The following is a 19942-nucleotide window of genomic DNA, read 5'->3' as shown; positions in this document are numbered from 1 at the left end:
AGGTCTCCTAAATCATAGGAGATGTTTGAATAGGGGTTAACTTTTTGCCTTCTTTGGCAGTATAAGATTTGAGAGGCTTCAAATGTGACTAGTGAAGGGCCAGGTACAAAATGAAGGAAAAAAAAAAAAAAAAAAAGTAATTCAGGTCATACGTCACACAGCAGGAAGGAAATTGGCAGAATACATTTCTGAAGAATGCTGTGGTTTCAAAAAGGCTAGATGGGTTCAAGGAGAAACTGGAAAAGATACTGTGATTTTCTCTATCTTTTCTATATCTATGCATCTATAGAAGCATTTTATTCAGATTAGCCATGTGTTTCTAAAGTGAACCCCATAATCCTCCCCACATACTATGTCTTACTTCACATCAAACGTTGCTTTCAGTAGAAACTAAACCTGATGATGTGCTGAGGAAATACATAAAATACCTAGGGCAGCTATCGTACATGCTTGCCCTGATATTGCTGTGCTTGAGCTGTCCCGTATAGCCACACTGGGGATGGCTTTCTGAGATTAAGTAGATTCTTGATCTGAATCATTTTGGCTCAGACAGCCAATGAGAGGCTCTCTGAGACTCAAGGATATTGTAATGCAGTTATGCATAATGCCCTCTCTTAGTTTGCTCTTAGTGGACACAAGTTTGCCTCAAACTATGATGAGGACAGCATCTGATAATGAGAACCAGTGATGGCAATAACTGAACACTAGGACACAGCAGAGGAGTGTATTCTAGCATGGTCGCTTGAAGTGTTAGAGCCCTGAAAGGTAGTATGTTGTTTGCCTGAATTCTAGCAGTGATGCCTTTCTCCCCCAAGGTGGAGGCACAGCTGGCCAATAGATTAAGGCATCAACCAGTGAAAGCCATCTGGTGAGTCAGGAGATGCTGTAATGCTGCATACTGTGTCTGTGTGAGGGCTAACACGTAGAGTCTCTAGTTCCAGGTGTAAGATTTGGTAGATCTATGTGCAACTTCAGAAACTAGCTGATAACATATACACAACTTGTTGGTGTCATCAGATTGTTCTCTGCTGTAATCTGAAATGTGGATGCTGGCTATTCCCTGGCAATTTTGTCCTTCTGAGGTCAATAGCCTCATTTAGTGACACTATGAATGTGTTACCCACCAATGTGTAAATGGAGGAATAGAGTAGAGAAAAAAGCTGAAGGATGATGAGGCATTGTAGAACTCTTGGACAGTTTGGAACCCAGATAGAGACAGAGCAGTGCTGACCACTTTTTTGTTGCCCTGAGATTTAAGTAATTGCCTGGCTGTTTCCTGCCCTATGCTTTCTGAGAGATAATAGGAATTGATAAGTAAAGTCATCAAATGATGAAGAAATACTGGAAGCCAAGGGGATCTGTAGGCACTTGTCCAGTGTCCTTAGAAGAAAATCCGGCTGTCCCTCAGTTAAACTCCCTTGAAATCCACCTTTATTTACAGTGAGCATGGAATAACAAAGGGGCAGAGGATGGGACTAAAATGGGAGATAGAGAAAATGGGAAAGACTGTCCAGTACTGATAGGAGATGCCCTGATGCTTTTTTAATATTATTGGTAGATCAAAATTTTACCACAGAGATAGTTTTGGAGCAATGGAATGCCTCATTAATGTAGAAGTTTGTATTTTTTGATACAGGTTTAGCTGTGGTCTAGAGTAACCTTTTCCGTTTGTCTTTTTTGTTTATACCAAGGCAGCAGTGGAAGCACTGATGGGCAGCATGACATAAACGTGTATAATGGATCCTTACTTAAAGTTTGTATCAGATAGGATGTCTGGAAGAGCTATAGACTTGTTCAGGTGTGGTCTGAACTGTGCAAATGTATTGTGCTGGGTCCCAATTAGGAATAAGAAACAAACAAATGAAAAGAATCCCAGCTACAACAAAAGAAAGGTGTTCAATTTAGGAAGACGTACAGCATGTACTGATGCTCTCAGTAATAAAATGAAATCTAGAGAACCTTCCTCAATGAAAAGATAAAGTTTTGCTGTTTAATCATAAAGGCAAAAGAGGGGCTGGCACACCTCTTAGTGGGGAACGTGCTGCCTTTTTAATTGCTAAGGCTAAAAGAGAAAACAAGCTGAACAATGTGATGCACTGGTTATGTGTGTAAAATGTCAGTCTGTAGAGGATGTAAAGCTTGCAGCTGTCACAGTATGTGGTCCCGCCAAGCAGCAGACAGGATGTAATAGCTCTGAGTGATTTAACTCTTTCTCCTCAAGCAAAGTAGAGCTGTTTAATCCTCTGTGAATGACCAGAGGAGTTCTAATGACAAAATGCTGCTCTCGTTCCTATCATTTTAACTCTAAAAATGTCAGGACACATTATTTCCACAGCAGTCTCTGAGATCTGGCACTACAACTTATATGATGGTTTTAATTCTGCTTGCCTAGGCAAATGTGGGTAGACAGCTCTGATTAATCAAAGCCTGCATGATTTCCCCCTCCCCAACTCTAATCTGTCACCTTCTCTTCGCCATTAGCCAAGATAAAATACCTAGTAGTGTCTTTCAAGTTGAGTGCTACAATGTTTATTTTAGATTTCTATATTGTTCCTCTTTGGAAGTCTTATTCATTCTGAAAATATTGTCCTTAATTTACAATATTTTCTCATTGAAAATCCTCAGCTGGTGATTCATTGCTTTCGTCTTTTCTGCTATTACCATATCTTTGGTACGCTAGCATGAATTAAAATCTCAAATGCATCACAGTGTTGCCATTACCCTGGCAAAACTGAATGGGGTCAGTGTCTGCTGTAGACACGATAAACCGTTTACAGTGTGACATATCAAAAGATTTAAAAATGATCTCTGTTAAGCCTGTGTTGCAAGTTGCTTTAATGTAAGCCTTTAGAAAAATTCTCTGGAAATGAAGATTTGATTTGACTGTAGATTTGATTTAGGTCATGTCAGTTAAGCTACATTTTATTGTCTTTAGCCATGGGAAAAAGGCATGACTGGGTCAGAAAAAAAGCTGATGGCGATTGGTATGAAATGCAGTTCTGAGAGTGACTCTTACCATCCAAATATTTTTGCCTGGATATAGTATTTCAGTATTTTGCCCCTTGTTGCTGTATAAGCAAAGCTAAACAAAACCTCCAGGAGCCTGTTAGCTTGAGCAGGTTTTTGTAGTTGTTGTTTCTTTTATCTAAGGTACAAAGGCAGCATAAATATCTCTGTATTTGTCTGCTGAACTCAATAGATGTACCCTATATAGGATTAAAATACACAGGCAAATCTTTCTTTGGTTTTGTTGATGAATTTAGCAATACTTTGTTGTAGTGCTGGAAGTACTGAAGTTTGGCAAAGCCAACATTTCTTCCAGTGAGTAAAGGGCACTTGAAGTAAGCAGGCAGAAAAGCCCAGGATTTATAACAATCTCAATATTAAAAAAGTCACACACTATCTGACATGGTTTGCTTAGGTTTGTGGAAGGATCATAGATAAGAATTAGTTCTCTAGTTACCCATAGAAACTTTCAGAAAAAAAAAAAGAAGAGAATACCAGATCTGAACTTTCGAGAACAAACTGAAAAGAAGCATTTCAGACCTTTTTTTACACTTTACAAAGAATCACAAAGGGCGCAAGCCTTTTTCACAGCAGGTCACCTTTGGCCAGGCAGTAAGGACCTGGCTTATGTACCTCTTTGACCCTGAGCAGCTGCTGGGTGGCCACAGGATGATGCCCCGGCATTTTGAGTATCACAGGAGACAGCTGCTGGGACGCCATCAATTGCGTGTGCTACCCTGCATGTTAGTGAAAGGTGTTTTTGGGGTCTCCTTTCTTGTTGACTTGAGCCTGTTGCCGTAGAGCATCTGTTTTTCAGATGTGCTTCTTGTTTGGAAGTAGATTTTTCATTTCAGAATGGCAAAGTGGTGCACAGAGCTTATTTGGAACAGGCTGAGAGTAACTTAGAACTGAAGACATTGCACTGGGGAAGCTGTGTGCAGAAGCTTCAGCTGTGTGTGGTAAGGCTTTTGATTCGGGTTGCACTAGTTCTCAGACAGTGTTTAGCTGTTACTGTTGTTGCAAGAACAGTTTGTAGATAGATGGTTAAATTGGCACTCACCTGAAGATACAGCATGGAAATGTTGCAGGAATTATGAGACTGAAAATGCCAGAGTTATTTAAGAAAATGTACTGATGGATTGCTAGATCATATTTATTTCTTCTGCTCCATGGCCAGTGTGGAATTGTGCTGTCATGTGCATGTTCCCTATGCTGTATTAAGTTCAGCAGATTTCTTAAGACATTTCCACGCTTCTATGAGGAGAACCCTCTCCATTCTAATGTAACATATTCACCTTGAGGAGCTTTTGCTGCCTGTCCTCTGCTTCTGTAAATGCAAAATTCTGTTGCTATTCAACTGTGCTTCTGTCTTACAGGTGCAGGCAGTACTAGAAGTACTCAAACATTTTAACAGTTTATGCTTATACAAGAAAGTAGGATATGCCTCACTGAGAGGAGTGGATTTAACAGACAGAGGAAGCTTTTTAGTTGTTGTTTATTTTGCTTTACACTATATGTGGAGACAGATGTGAATGCTACTCAGCAGCATATATGTGTATGGAAATTGAGAATGGATACATTTGAATCTCAGGAAAAACTGTCTTCAAAGGATGCCTCCCAGTTTAGTGCTGCGGATTTGTATCTTCTCAAAAATACTTCACAGTCCATTAATTCACATATAATAAGAAATTTTATTAAGAAATGTAAGTTACATTTATCTGATATAATGAGGAAAGGCTGTCTTGTTCTGTTTTTTTGTTTGCCCGCACTGCTCTGCTGTAAAGCTTCTCATGCATGTCTGCTGACAAGGCTCTGTAGTATATTACAGGCTGAGATTTAGGACAAGCTCAATGCTGGAGGAGCATGGTGCAGTTTTTTTGCTGCAGCACTTGTGTGAAACTTCTCTTTTGCTTACAATAGATAGTTTTAATGGATCAATAGTGTTACATTATTAAGAGAAAGTGTTTTATGGAATAAGTTTAAAACAGGAATGGACAAATCATTCCAAACTTTAGAGCTTGGGCTTGGTCTCTTTTTCTTCTGTATTACTGCAGCCATCAAACATTTGCAGCATTCTTGTACCAGGTCATTCTCAGACAGCCATATATTTGATTTCTCTCATTTTATTTTCTCTCTTTTTCACAAGGTGCCAGTGTTGCCTTTACCATGTCCTCTTTCTCCCTCCAGTGAAAAAGGAAAAGCTGCAACTTAGGCAGTGGTGGAGGCTGGTAGTCTGCTGCCCAGGGTGCATGCTGCCTTTTCTGTGGGCTCTCTCCAGTGTTTGTGTAGGGAGCTGGGTAGGAGCACATTGCCTGTTTTCCCCCACAAACAATAGCTTGAGCCTACTTAAAAGCTGCCGTGTTTTTTACTTTCCATCCTCTTTGCCATCTGTCCATAGGCCTTAGCATGCGGTCTGTTAGGATTTGCTTGTAAAGGTTTTATTAAGATTTATTTAATGGGATTTTCAGTCTTCCACTCTTTAATCCACATTGGAAAAAAATATTAAACAGTGACAATCCATTGCTGCCCTGTAAGTAAATCACATTCACTTAACCCAGGAAAGAATGATTTCTGATGAACTTCTTTCTGTCTCATAAGAGCTTAGTAGCTGCCGTGTTTATTCTCTTGCTGTGGTTAAAATTGCCACAGTAAAAGGAGAAAAGAAAAGAAAAACAGTTAATGCAGTTGTTTGCGTGGCTTGCCCTAGATATTATCTTTATCATTTTTTAATCATACTTTTTATTCCTTTCAAATGAGAAGAAGCTGCAGTGAAAGGAAGAAAAGACTGAAAACAAACAATACAACTACAGAAAAAATGAATTCTTTTTATGTGATGTAAGTCAAGGGAAAAACCTCAGTCACTGTGCTCTGGCTTCTTGACATTCCAGGTGTGATCAGAGATGACTTACCATCCATGGGAGGGTGGGAAACAAGTTAATTAAAATTTTCCACCCTCTCACTGAATGAAATATCTCCCAGTTTGAGACACATTATGTGAACATTCTTGTTCAGCAGAGCCCTGGCATGTGCCTTCTCTTCCTATTGGTTTTCAAATTCAGATCTGTTAGCTAGAAAAAGCATTAAAATTTTCTCTTAAGAAATTGAAATTATATTTCCATTGTTGCAAATAATAGTAGATCTTAACATAATTGCTTATAAAATATAAAATAAATATGAAATTCTGCTTTTTCTCTGCACCCAGCCCCCAGTGTATTGTTTGTTTGGATGCATTTTTGCCTAGGAAAGCATTTTAGGTGACACTGATTTCTTTGTGCTCTCTCCTAAAGATCTGTATGACTGTGTCTTCTGCTTGCGGCCAGTTTCCAGTCCTGGGGTAGGACTGCAGATGATGATTCAGGAGGGGGAGGATAATTCATTTATGTAGTCTTAAGGCTGCTATTATCTGTATTAGCAAATGAGGAGCTAGCAGCCCATGTGAATTCTGCCTGTTGGTTCAGGAGAGCGTCCTTTCTCTTGTCCATTGCCTTCCAACAGCCAGTTGTTGGCAGTGGGCTATTCCCCTGAGGAGCGGTGTGGTACCCAATGGTACCAAGGTCATGCTCAGAGCAGATGGGGCTGGGAGAGGTGTGCCTTAAGGTATGTTGCCTTCCTGATCTGAAGAAGGAGCTGAAGAAGCCCAGTCTGACTTCTGGGATTGTTTAGTCTGGAGAAGAGGAGGCTCGGGGAAGACCTTATTGCTCTTGACAGTTACCTGAAAGGAGATTGTAGCAAGGTGGGGGTCAGCCTCTTCTCATGGATAACCTTTGATAGGATGAGAGGTAATGGCCTTAAGTTGTACCAGGGAAGGTTCAGGTTGGATATTAGGATGAATTTCTTCTCAGAAAGAGTGGTGGTGCATTGGCACAGGCTGCCCAGAGAGGTGGTGGAGTCGCTGTCCCTGGAGGTGTTCAAGAACCATGGGGAGGTGGCACTGAGGGAAATGGTCAGTGGGCATGGAGGGGGTGAGTTGGTGGTTGGACTCAATGGTCTTGGTGGTCTTTTCCAACCCTAATAGTTTGATGATTCTGTAATCTATGACATGCAGGTTCTGCTGTCAGCACCAGCCTGTGCAAAAATGAATAGATACCTTCTAACAATGATACAGTACTCTTTGAACAGATCTTTTATATTTTCCAGACTTTCTTTTTCTTATCTTGAAGTTTAACTGACCTTAATCTTAAATTTAATTTCCAGTAACTTTACACTTTTGAGTGTGATTTATCCTCTCTTTCTGCTTCTGCTGCTTGGGAATTAGGAAGCACAGCATCATCTCTGCAGGTGATGTTTAACTCTGACAGGTCAGATGGGTCCTAGCCTCCTTTTGCCCTGTGGGGACAGGACTGTGACAGTGGGGACAGTGCAGCCTCACACTCCAGGTTCTGCAGCAGCCAGGCGAGCTGAGCTCTGCATGGTAGCAATGTCCCTCCTCATTGTTGTAATCCTGTTGATTTTTGACATGTCTGTGTGTGTGTCCTTATGCAAGGAGAAAGGTCTCCTCAGTGTTCTCTGACCTTAGGCAATGAATTCAAAATAGGAATCCTGTTTGTAGCATGAGAGGTTGCTTGGGACTCAAACAAGGTCTGCTGCACCGGTGTTTCCTGACCCACCGGTCTAATACTTTCCAGATGAGTGATCTCCCTCTGGTTTGTCATCTACAAATGCCTTGAGAGAGGGAATGTTTTGGTCCGATCTTGTGTCCCTCCGGGTGTCTGGAGGAGGGCTGGCAGTGGTGATGCGCTGACCTCATTCTGGTGCTTGTGTTTTCATCATTTTTGGGAAGCATTGTTGATCTGCCTGATAAAGGACAGTGTGTGATTGATCTCTTTCCTTGAGACTAAAGGATGCTAAAGGCATCTGGACCTGTCATCCTTTCTGCATTACTCTTGCAAACACTATTTCGAAAACTTGGAAGCGGTAGGAGATGCCCATCTTACAGTGGGGCAGAGAGTGGGAAGGGCAAGGAGGAGAATGGGAGTGTAGGGAGGCACCAAACTACCCACGGTCCCAGCTGGGGGATCAGTCCTGATTGCTTCAGGGAAAATCAGTAATTAGCAATTCTGTATATTCCAGATACATGCTGGTGCTGCAAAGCAGCTGTATGTGTAAAAAGGCCCTGAAAGTCTCTGTACAGAAATCAGAGCAGCATGAGCTGAGTGTTCTCTCACAGCCGCTTTCTAGTGTAGAATTTTCAAATGCTCTCCTTTTTAAGCAGGAGTGATAGAGCTTCTTGGGCTATTTGCAGTCAAGATGAGATTTTAATAGGTAGAGTCAGGCAGTCATTCAGTTATGAAGATATCAAGTGACCTATATTACATTCATTAGAGGAAAGGAATAGTTGAAGTTGGAAATCACTAAAATAATTTGAAGTACTACAGAAAGATTTGGATTAGTTCTGACCAGATGTCTATTATTGCAGAATAAATGGATTTTTTGGAGTAGGCCTGAGGAAAATAGAGAAAATTATTGTGCTGAGAATTGGCAATTAAAACTACTTGCGTGCACATTAAACCAGTCTAAGTGTTTGAGCTTTCTGGCAGATCCGATTGTTATTCCAATGGAGTACAGCTATATTTGTAGAGGCTAAGTAGTTATCGTTTCTGTGTTATGTATTTATTAAGATCAAAAACAAGTAAATATGCTCTACCATCTATTCTTAAGTTAGTGGAAGTCTTGGCAATTAGACACTGGAGCAGTCTTTGTTGAAATCACAGTAGTTCTTTATGTGTGAATTACAGGCTTTGCCATCTATTGGAAAGAGCATTAGCAAGGCTGTCTTGTGTATATCTGAAAGGCAATGTTTTTGGTCTTGCCCACAGATCTTCTGATTCAAAATAAACAAGGAGGCAGTGTGTATTCATGGGTAATTCTGTGATTCTGTAATACAAGGAACAGACTTGTACTTAGTTTTTTTTTCTGTTGTTGGCCATTTTGCTCTTGATCCATCACTGTAGAGTTGCCCAGTTGATTGGGTGCAGCCTAAATAAGTGCAGAATCCGGGCAAAGCATTGTTGTCAGTGTTTTTCTTTGGAAGAGGATACTTGATAAAATGCAATGAGTTTGTTCTGTTCAGATCTGGAATTATTTGAAGCATGGGTGGTTTAGGCAGTATAAAAAATGAACAACTACAAAATCACAGGTGTTTATCATTCTAAGCAAACTCATTTAACAGGTTAGGATGAACTGGTGCTCATGTTTTCCTTGGCCAGCTGGACAAAAACCCTCTCCTCCTTCCAGAAAAGCTATAAGTCAAAATGAATGTCACGCTGCAAGAGCTGGTGCTAACTGCTGATTTTTCTCTCCTAGGGAGTGGAAGTGCAGACAGATTATGTTCCACTGCTGAATTCCCTTGCCATGTACGGCTGGCAGCTGACGTGCGTCCTTCCTACTCCGATTGTGAAGACAAACAGGTAGGGAGGGTGAGCACCGCTTTTCAGCCACTGTCTGTGCACCACAAGCAATTCTCTGCACAGTTAGCATAGATTTTCTTGCCCACATTCAGTGCCTTTGCAAACCCTCCTGCAGCTGTTCTCTGGGTTTTCTGAATACCACAAGCCATGTTAGGCAGGAAGCATGTGTCTGGTGGGCAAAAGAATGCAAAATGGCTCTGTGGTTTCTGCATGTATTTTCTGATTATCATCTCTGTGTTAAAAATAAATAAATAAATGCCTGCTCTGGTTCTCTCACTTAGTAGCTCCACTTGGAGCAAAAGCAAAACCCATGATAATATTTGGAGTGAGATGTTGCCTATTTGAAGCAAATTAATTTCACTCTTAATTACTATCTGTCTGATGCTGATGGTACACACAGTCTAGCTGAGCAGAACCATATCCAATTATTGTGTCATTACTCTGGTAGCCTTGTTTGCATATGTAGTCATTGTGTGGGTCTTTGCTATTATTAGTGTTCAGAGATTTTAGACATAAACGCTTGTCACTTAAAAATACTCTTTCTAATGGTGGTGAAAAAACAGTCACCCACTTGCTTATCATGAAGATGGAGCATTCTGGGTTTATGCTAATAAGGAATATATTTATATATAAACCAGTGTAATTGGTCATGATTTTTTTTTTTAGCTGAAGAAAGGAAAAACATGCCCAGCTCCTTTAGAGAGCTAGATGAAGACTGTTCCTACACATAAAAGCCTAAAAAGTAAAGGCCATCTGTGCCAGTGTATTAAAGTCTTTCATATACATTTAAATATAGGAACAAATGGAAAATCATAATTATGATATGTAAGCCTTGTCCTTTAAAGGTGTGTATATAGATGCTGTTTTCTCTTCTGGTTTTCTGTATTCCTTTTATAACTCCAGTAACACAGGCCAGGATGGCAGTGCAGAAGGACACCCAATTCAACTGCTACTGGCATTTGCTCGTGCTTCCTGCCTCACTGCATACCTGTGGGGGGCACACACACACAGCCCATCAGGGCTATGCACATGCACCATAGGTTTCTTGCTTTTTCTTCAAAACAATTTCTTTTTACACTCTAATTCTAAAACATCCAGCTAAAGCATGTCACAGTAACAGTCTCTATCAGGGTAATCAGTTGATCATTTTTCTCCCAAAATGCCAGGCTGCTTAGAGACACTGGGGACAAGCAATGTTTAGGTCATTCTTCATTTTGTTCTTCTTTGACCTGCAGAAATAAATGACTGAGATGGATTTTTGCTTTGAGTGATGCTGCATGTGAATTTAATTCATTCTCAGGAGTGTGCATTTGTTTCTTTTCAGGGAAGGGAATTTATCTACAAAGCAAATTGTATTTCTTCAGAGACCTTCTTTGCCCCAGAAAGCAAAGAAAAAAGAATCTAAGGTAAATAAACCCATGTTCCTGGTTTCTTTGGTTTTTTTTTTTGTTGGCAGAATTTTAATATTGCAATTGATTTCCCAAAGAAGTAAAAGTGGCTTATTGAATGTCTCTGTCATAAAGTGGCCTGGTAAACTGAAACAAGATGCAAGGAATTGAATTGTTCAGATGAAAGGACATGCTCAGGCAATGTCAAAGCTCTTGTATTTTGTTCTCTGCTGGACTCATGGCAGCAGAAGAGGTGTAGAATTCTCTTTACAGCTCTGCCTAAACCTGTACATGTGACCTAAAAATCTCTGCCCACATTCACTGTCTGCAGAGTGGAACTGGTACTCGTTGTTGTCTCTTACCTTGTTTCTATCTAGTGCTAGAATGTTAACAAATTCTGCTAGAATTTAAGCGTAAAGCCCCCTGAATCCAGCTAAATTATGTGAGAACACAGCTGACAGCTAATAACATACGTATGTGGATAAACATACATATTCCCATTTCCCTTTTTAAAAGCATAACAGTGGAAACCCCCACCCAGCTGTGTCACACTGTACTGCTGAAGGGGAAATACTGGCACTGGGCAAGTGCTGACCTTCCTCTTGTGTAGGAATTTGCCTTGCCCTTTCTGTGTGCAAGGGAATAATCAGCAAGCTGGGTAAAGTACAGCAAAACTCCCTAAGACCATGTGATGAGAAAGTTGCTCATACAGCCTCATTTTTATTCTATTTTACTCTTTGTGATTGCTGAGTGCTGGCTGGCCAAATGTCATCAGCAGGACTGCTGTGCTCATAGCTGAGCTACAGTAGGATATGAGAAATGCTAAGGAGAGCTGAGCACTGAGAGAATTTTAGCTGGTGTTTAGGGAACTGCAGATAGTTTTCATCTAGAAAGCCCTCACTGGATTGGAGCTTGCTTTGTGAGAGTCACCTTTTAAATACAGCAGAGAACAGGAAGGAGTTTGAGCTGACCAAAGCAGGAGAAAGCTGCTGGGAGCATGTCTGTTGTTTAGGATTTATCTTTTCTTATTAGTGAAGCCAGAGCCCAGTTATTCTGTGATGGTGCTACAAAGCCCATCTTTCTTATGTCTTCTCTTTGTTTTCACGTGATTAAAGGGATGTTGGGGTGAGGTGCCCATATTCAGTTATTCTTTTGGTGGGTGACTGTAAGCAATTGTATGTCTTCAAACAGAGAAGCAGTATGATACTGATTTCTTGTACTGTAATAACAAATGCATACCATCCAGATGACTCAGTGATTTGTTTACATTTTTTTCATTTGGGGATATAAAAACTTATTTAACAATGTCTGGTTGACAAAACAAAGGATTTACTTGTTGGCAGTGTTAAATATACAGACATACTCGGGCAAAAATTACTAACGCGTTTTCAGACTGAAGGCCAAGAAAAATGGGATGCATTGGTTATAATCATATAGACATCTGTAAGATTTGCTCAGCCTCTCTGAACAGCTGTTATGAGCAACTTTGAAGATGCCAAACCTAGCATTTGGTGAAGCTGCTGAACGTTCTGCCATCTAATATCACAGGCTCTCTGGGGGTTTTTAACTTAGGATATGGCATGTCTGAAGTGTTTGTAGGTGGCCACTACTTGGAGGGATATCTGCTGATTAGGTAGAAGGACACTGCAGTGCTAGAAGCTGATCCACCCCATCTGTGCTCACCAACTGGGTGCTGCTGAGTTTAACTTGAACAGAAAAGGAAGCAGGCAAGGAGTGGTAAAACTTCTCTTTAGTAAGATAGTGCAAGATTGACTCAGTGACGATCATGTTCATTCACTTCATACAAAAGTGGTGCTCATTTCAGTATAAACTGACTGTATACTTTTTTGTGAAATATATTATATATACCTGAATAGACATACATACGTATGCACCTGTGCAGGTATGCAGAGTCTCCTGTAGATTCAGGATAAACTATATTATGTTCAGGGCCCTGATCTTATTTCTGTCAAAGAGAGTGCCGGGTTAGAAAGGAGCTGTGAGTGTGCAGCCTTGCTGCAAATCAAAGAGAAAATCGGGTGCCTGTGAATTGTGAACAGTTGAGCTCTAGAACTGAGATGTTGTCTTTCACTTAAATACCAATACAGTTTAGAAAAGGGAAGGAAAGCCTCCCCTGCAAAAAAAAAAAACAAGGATCTTGTGAAAACCCGTTTTTCTTTTTTGTAATTTAATTTTTTTTAGCCTTATGTTCTTGGTAAGAGAAGAGTATTGGTCCATTTTCATAATCAAATAAACTTAATAAGTTTTGAATCACTTTTTACTTAAGGAATAAATAGCTAAATCAAAAATTTAAGAATGTGACTCTGTGTTAACTAACTTTGACACAGCCATGGTCACAGTGGTAAAAATGGCTTTTGTATTTATGGCATATGGGAAGTAGTGAGCACTACCTCCTAGCCCATCCCCCAGTCTGCACCATCCTGGATCCTTCTTGGTACATCTGTGCACTCAGGGAGCTGCTGTGGGTTGACTCAGCACTGGTGTGGGACCAGGTCTGACGTTCCTTGGGACTCTCAGCTTATTTTTGATGAATGAAGACTTATATTAATGGTATAGTTGTCAGACTCTGTGTATGTTAGACCTGTCCAGTCAGTATTTCAAGATACTGCCAGTTCTCTCTCTCTTTTTTTTTTTTAAATAGTGATTAAAGCAGTTCTTTTGAAATGGTAGCTGTGGCAAGTCTTGTGGCGAGAGCTGTACTGAGGCAGCTTCATGTGCTCTCATCACAAAGCCATGTACTGTTCTACGATTTAGGGTTTGGGGTATGGTGCTAGTTCTGCTACTAGCCTTGTGGAAAAAAAATTGGTAATGCTACATGATTGCTTCCTCTGTCAGCACTTGCGCAGCTCTCTGGTTGTGCTTTCCACACAGTGCATGCTGTCTGCCAGGCTGCTGTGCGCCTCAGTGGGGAAATGTCGTCTTGAAGGGAACCCAGCAGGCACGTTACACAGCAGAAGCAGAGTGCGTAACTCTCCTGTCTGTGTCTCATAGACACACCTGTGCAGGCTCCAGTGATCTTGAAGCCATCTGATTTAGTCATGCAGTTTCTTCATCTCATGTCTTTTTGACCAAAATTAGCTTTGAATAAAAACTAAGTAAAAAATATTTCTTCTCAGGAAAGCAGGTGTTGGCTTGAGACCGTTACAGGTGGGCTTTAATGTCTGGGTCTTTTATTTGTAGTTTCACTGGAGGTTCTCCAAAGAAGACATGCACAACAAACCAATGAAGAAATCGAGGAAGACTAAATTAGGTTCTGGGGAGAAGCAGACGGCAGAGAAGCAGGAATTTGAAGTCACGGAGAACACGAGAAACTTAGCAGCACAGCTGTCGGCCACATCAGGGCCTGGCCCTGAGCAGCAGCTGGATGGCGTCATAGACTTGGGGGATGAAACGGCTGGGGCTGACAGCAGAGGCACCCTCCATGACGTGGAGTCAGAGGGCACGTGTCCTGCCAGTGCTGAGGCCGGTGACACCGGTGGCAGCAAGGCGCAGGCCTGTCCCAACCAGAGCACACCCGACTGCTGCGAGGAGGAGGAGGCAGCGGGGCAGGACTGCACACCCGGGCCTGATGGCTGCCAGGGGGTTGACGGTGCAGCAGCGGACGTGGAGCCTTCTTGTGAGTAAGGCCAACAGCTCAGGGGTTCTGTGAGTCGTTGGTATTAGCGAAGAGAAAAGAACAGATCTCGCTCATCATCTTCACTAACTCCATTGCTCAGTTCAGTATTTCTTTGGTATTGCACTTACTTTGCTCCTTAGCATGCCAGTATCTTGATGTTATAGGTAAGTACAGGGCCTGGGCTTTCTAATGGCAAAATTCCGTTCACTTTGCAGAGTAGGAAAGGCCATCTTCTAGAGGTACAATTGAAATTAAAAATAGGGACAGAAAACAGGCTTGGGCTTTTCTGTGACTGACATGGCTCAATAGTTTTATATCTAGTGCGGGGCAAACATTCCACTTGGTCAGAATTTACTGTCATGTTTTCTTGTCCACGTATCTTTGCTGGAGAAGTTCTCGTGCCATATGCTAGTTTGTCATGAAGCTTGTAGTGTCATGAAAACGGTTTTTGAGCTTAAACAGGCCAAAATCTGAAAGCTTAGGTAAGACGACCATATCTATATTTGTCTCCAACAGCAGAGTTACCAGTAACATTTTCTCCTGAATTTTATTAACTCTTGCAGATCTTCAAGCAATAAGCAAATCATAAACCTGCTTTAGGCATACTGACTAAACAAAACTCATGATAAATTTCTGTAAGGCAGATGATCTCAATATAAAATGACATTTTCTATTCTATTAAGCTTATGTTCTCTTTGCCAATCGATGGTTCACTGGGGTTTCAGAAGATAGGGAAACAGGACAAATTAAGGCAGGTAAGATGTGCTTCTTTCAGTTGCTTTCTTCACTAAAATTGGAATTTGATGTCACCATCTGACCTTCTCATGTCATTTTGCACCACTTAATCATTGTTGTAAAATATTATGTGGGGAAAAAACTAATGCAAATAGCAGGGTAGTGGCCTTCGCATGTCACTGAATGATATTACAGAGTACAAATACCTTAATAGGGAGCTTTTTAAAAGAAGTAGTGGTATTTTGGGACTGATAGCTCACAGAATTCTGTTACGCTACCAACATTTTTTGTTTGGGGGAGCTACGTTAAAATATTTACAAGTGAATGTACATGTGTAATATATTCTCCAAGAGCTTCCGTGTTTCTAAAAGGTAGGAAGTAGTTGTTTCTCTCTTCTTTACCACCTTGATCCCTGTTTGGAAGTGGTCAAGCAATCTGATAGAAAGGTGAGCTCAGTAAGCCATTTGTTAGCTTTGTCCCTCAACTAGTTTGTGCCCAATAATTTTCCTGTCTTTAAACCAAAATGCTGTACGGTGAAAGAACTGTGTCCTGCATCAGATGGACACCTGGAGTGGTTAAAAGCATCTTCTGTGCCTGAAAATCACACAGCTTGCAGATCACTGCAGAGAAAGGAAACTCATACCATTTGGAGAATTCATTTATCGGGACAATGGCACTCAAGTTGAAATCGTTCCATTTCTTGCACACAAGGCACGGGAGGATTTTTTTTCGCTGACTGAAGAGTATTCATTTTGAATTTGGTGGGTTAACCACAGGACTGTAAGTAACTGGTGGTATTTTTTAATTATTTCACTCTGTTTCTCCATATTAGGCTAAAGTTCCAGTAACCTCAAAAATGTGTTATTTCAGTTGTTCCACATACAGACAAGGTCTCTGCTCTGGACAGTTCTAAGTAGCTGTTTGCAACTTTTATTAGCATAAGATATTTCTACTGATGGTTTCTGTCTTAAGGACTAGCTTTATATTAATCTTGTTTAAAAACATACGGTATTTAATGAACATTTTACTAGTAAAAATGTTGCAATAGATTGAACTTGCCAAATACTTTTGAATAGAAAATGTTTATCGGATTGCAATTTGACTTTGTTTGCATCCCAACTGCTTACAAAACAAGAGAAATAAAGTTCATGAGGAGGTTTCCTATTTGTGGTAATTGCACAGCTGCTAATTATTTGTCCCCAAAAGGAGGAACACAGGGTCTCTACATGGTAAAGAAGTGAAGCTGCCTTACACGTGTTGCTGAGTGCTGCAGAGCGGGCTGCTTGGTTGTCTGTCAGCAGTCTGGTAGAGCGTGAGGAAGCTCACTGCTGTAAGTGAAAGCCTGGTACAGAAATTCACTCCTGTAGCTGCTGGAGCGGCTTAAGATTTGGAAGACTTGACAAGAAATACATGTTTTTCAGTTTTAAAAGGGCAAACGGTTCAAATGGTCATGTAATTATTTCCAGCCTGGGACTCTGACTTGTTCTCCGTCAGTTCAGCAGTCTGGAGCTGTGTGCTTGCCATCCCCACGCCCCTGTCTTGAGAAGTGCGAGCTTCCATCACTGTGCAGACACGACACAGATGTGAGGAGTGCTGGCAGAGGCAGCCTGTGGCCAGAGTAGGAAGGCTCTGCATCTGCTGCATGTGTTTTCTACCTCATCTTATCAGCCATTTTAGGCTTGAAAAAGCAAGACCACAGTGGTCAAAGAAATGAAAGTAATCAGTCGTCTGATTACTTTGAAGCTTGAATAGAGGAGAAGGATGGCCAGGCGAAGCCATAACACCCTGAGCTGTGAGGGGCAGTGTCCCAGCAGTGGGGAGAAACTGAAGGGACGTCACTCAGAGCAGCCACAGCTCTGCAACAGTTTGTCACCCCCAGGTGAAGGAAGAGAATGAAGCCAGGCTCTTTCCTCTCTGTGGAGAACTGCTGTGTTAAGCTCAACCTGGCAGAATCTCCCAGTGGGAATGCAAACTGCTCTTGCTATGCCTCTCTTGGAAGGGGACAGCAGCATGCATTGCTGCATACCTCAGCGAGGAGCTGTGTTAAGTGGTGTTCCAGGTGTGTGCTGGTGAGTGAAGCACTGCAGCACAGGCAGACAGCACTCCACTGTATTTAATGTAAGCGCTGCCCTTCTCAGATCAGCCAAACTCATGGTGTCTGCCAGGCACAAGAGCTGCCTCTGAAGGAAGAGCACGTGTGTTACTGACAGGAGTTATGCAGGCTGCTGCTGAGAGCAAGTGGTCATCTGAAGGAGGCAATCATTAGACGGTATGAGTTTGAAGGAAGGAACCAGCTCAGCCAGCGAGGGAATACAAAGGTTGAATGTGGATGAAGAAGAGGACTAGCTAAATGATGGAAAAGAGATTTCATATTGAAACCATCAGCAGGAGGTGGTGACAGGGAGGTTGAACCAAGGTGGGATGAAAGTCCAAAACATTCGGGCATCCTCGTAGATTATGTAACTTGTAAGACAGGCTAAATGGACAAAAGATGTGCCTGGCACTTCATCTTGCAGAGCTTCTTTAATTTGTGCTGTGCACTGCAAAATAAAACCACTGAAATAATAGCTCAGAGTCGCTTTAACATACGCGTGGAAATGAAGCTGTGTAGAAAATAACACTGTCATGCATTCTTTTTTTCCTAATTTGGCTCCTGTATCAGCCTCAGTTTCTGCAGTGAGCAGTTGGTACTGTGCTTTCTCTTTGTAGTTTCCGTGACTCTGTACATTTGCCTCAGGGAGCCAATTATAGGGCAGAAATAAAGCACTGTCACATTTTCATGCAGGATTTTCATTATCCTGTAACTGAAAAGCATAAAAAGAGCCAGGTACTAATTTCTTGCTGAAAAACATTCCACAAAGGTACGAGGAGTGCTGGCCACCACTACAGTGTGCCTGTGGGTCTGGAGCCGAGTCCCACACTGGCAGCAGGGATGTGCTTCTGGAGCTAAAGGCTGTCCTGACGCAGGACTCAGCAGAACGGGGCCTGCAGAGCTGTGGGTGGGGGCTGCCACTCTCCACTGCCTCACCAAATGCTGGAGGGCTGCAGAAAAGGCTTTTCCCTCAAAGCGCTTTCTTTCATTTGCTCTAAAGGCACTCTGCGAACTAAAGCACTGTAATAAGTGAATAGTCATTATTTTCTGGTTAATGAATGCAGATTCAATAGGAATACTTCATATCCGTTGTACCCGATGAGCAAACAGTAAACTGATAAAACATCACAGGAGGAGGAAAAACATTCAGTCTAGTGAGGCTGTAGCACAGGTAACTCACAGGCCAGTGTTTCTAGGAAAATAAGTAAATACTGGTCTATTTTTTCATCTTCCCTTAGTTGGTGGCAAGCATATAAGATGAATAAATATTTCCTAAAATTAAATACTATGCTGTGACAGTGTGAAGAGAATGTTTCTCCAGCTCAGCAGCTTCTGAGCAGCAGGGGTTGGTTTCTGCTTCCTTCAACAGCATCACAGTCAGTTAATTATTTGTACAGCCTATGTTTATATAGGTTAATTTACTTTCCTGCTTTTTTTGCCTTCAGTTACAGTGGAGTGAGATCCAAGGAGAAACTTGAAGGTGAAACTGAAGTTTCACTACAAGACCATTAAATTCTAGAAAGAAGATGCTTCCAAAGTATTCTTGTGTATCAACAAGAAAAGGCTGTGCAGTCAGGGGAAGTTCATGTTTACAGCCACTCTGCATTATGGAATTCAGGTATTCTGTGCCTTGTGGCAGCATAACCACTCAAGGTAAGAAAGAACTCATTAACAGCAATGAGGTGAATGGTGTGGGGTGACTTACTTATTTTTCAATTTTCCATCTTTTGCTGCTGTGGTGAGCTTGGGTGGACAGGGGAGTTCGTAATATCCCTGTACAAGAGGGTGAAACTGTAGTTAAAGAGATGTATCCTACCCCATAGCTCTCAGTCTGAGTGTAACAGGGGATGACAGAAAGAGGTTAGAGGGAACGAAGACGATTACAGAAGCAAAGGGTTTAGAAATGCCTTTTGTTACATCTATATTTTGGTATAACTCTGAGAAGCGGTTTGTGAAAGAGATGCAATTTGTGCTAAAGAAAGCATGTGCATTAAGGGAAATAAATGGCAAACCACTTTATAAGACACTTAGTAGTTTAAAAATCATAAGGAAAACAACATGCAAAGGCTTACCACAATTTTCTTACCATTACATTGTAAAACACAGAGGAACACAGTCTGGTTTTTATTTTAGGGCACCAACACTTACCCATAGCCCAGTTTATTGCACTTTTCCAAGAAAAGAACCCAGCTTCCTTCAAGCATCAAGCTCTGACCTGACAGTCACGATCTTCATGAAGACAAAACCCCATGGTTTTATTGTTCATGACAAGCACACTGTCCTATTTACATTCTGGAATGAATGAACAAGGAACTGTTCCTTGCAGTAGGGTATTCAGGCACTTTCCCCTCATTTCAGTCAGAGAGAATGTGATGCGACGTTCCCTCTGGGCCTGCAGTGACTGATGGGGGACAAGCAGTTGCAACACTGAAGCACCAGACGCGCTGTACGGGGCTGCCATCGCCAGGAGATGAAGACTTACAGGCAGACCCTCAGTGTGGTGCCTTCCCCTGAAAGCCTGAGACAAATCCTTAAGATCCATAATCCAGCACTTATCTCTTTGGGATGGAACATAGAGCCTTGTTTCCTTAAGTTCTGTTTGTTCTGAGCTGCAGGAAGTGCAGAGTTTCCCCTCTGACACTCAGTGTGCTGAAAACCTCCAGGACTATTTCAGCCA

At 41.6% G+C, this 19942-nt stretch overlaps 1 protein-coding gene across 2 annotated transcripts in view; it reads left to right on the top strand.

The window, feature by feature from the left end:
- RFTN1 (raftlin, lipid raft linker 1) overlaps nt 1–16347 on the top strand; it is a 95998-nt gene extending 79651 nt beyond the window's left edge. For both annotated transcript variants that reach the window (XM_085226298.1, XM_085226299.1), the window contains exons 8-10: nt 9310–9413; nt 10738–10819; nt 14003–16347. In XM_085226298.1, coding sequence (XP_085082424.1) covers nt 9310–9413; nt 10738–10819; nt 14003–14446 — 630 coding nt within the window. In that variant the 3' untranslated portion in view covers nt 14447–16347. The remainder of the gene's footprint in view (nt 1–9309; nt 9414–10737; nt 10820–14002) is intronic.
- The last annotated feature ends 3595 nt before the right edge of the window (nt 16348–19942 follow it).

This window comes from Meleagris gallopavo, chromosome 6 (genome assembly GCF_905368555.1).
Source record: "Meleagris gallopavo chromosome 6, MGAL_WU_HG_1.1, whole genome shotgun sequence".
Lineage (NCBI taxonomy): Eukaryota > Metazoa > Chordata > Aves > Galliformes > Phasianidae > Meleagris > Meleagris gallopavo.
Note: the sequence above shows the minus strand (reverse complement) of the source record. Positions and strands in the feature narration are given on the sequence as shown.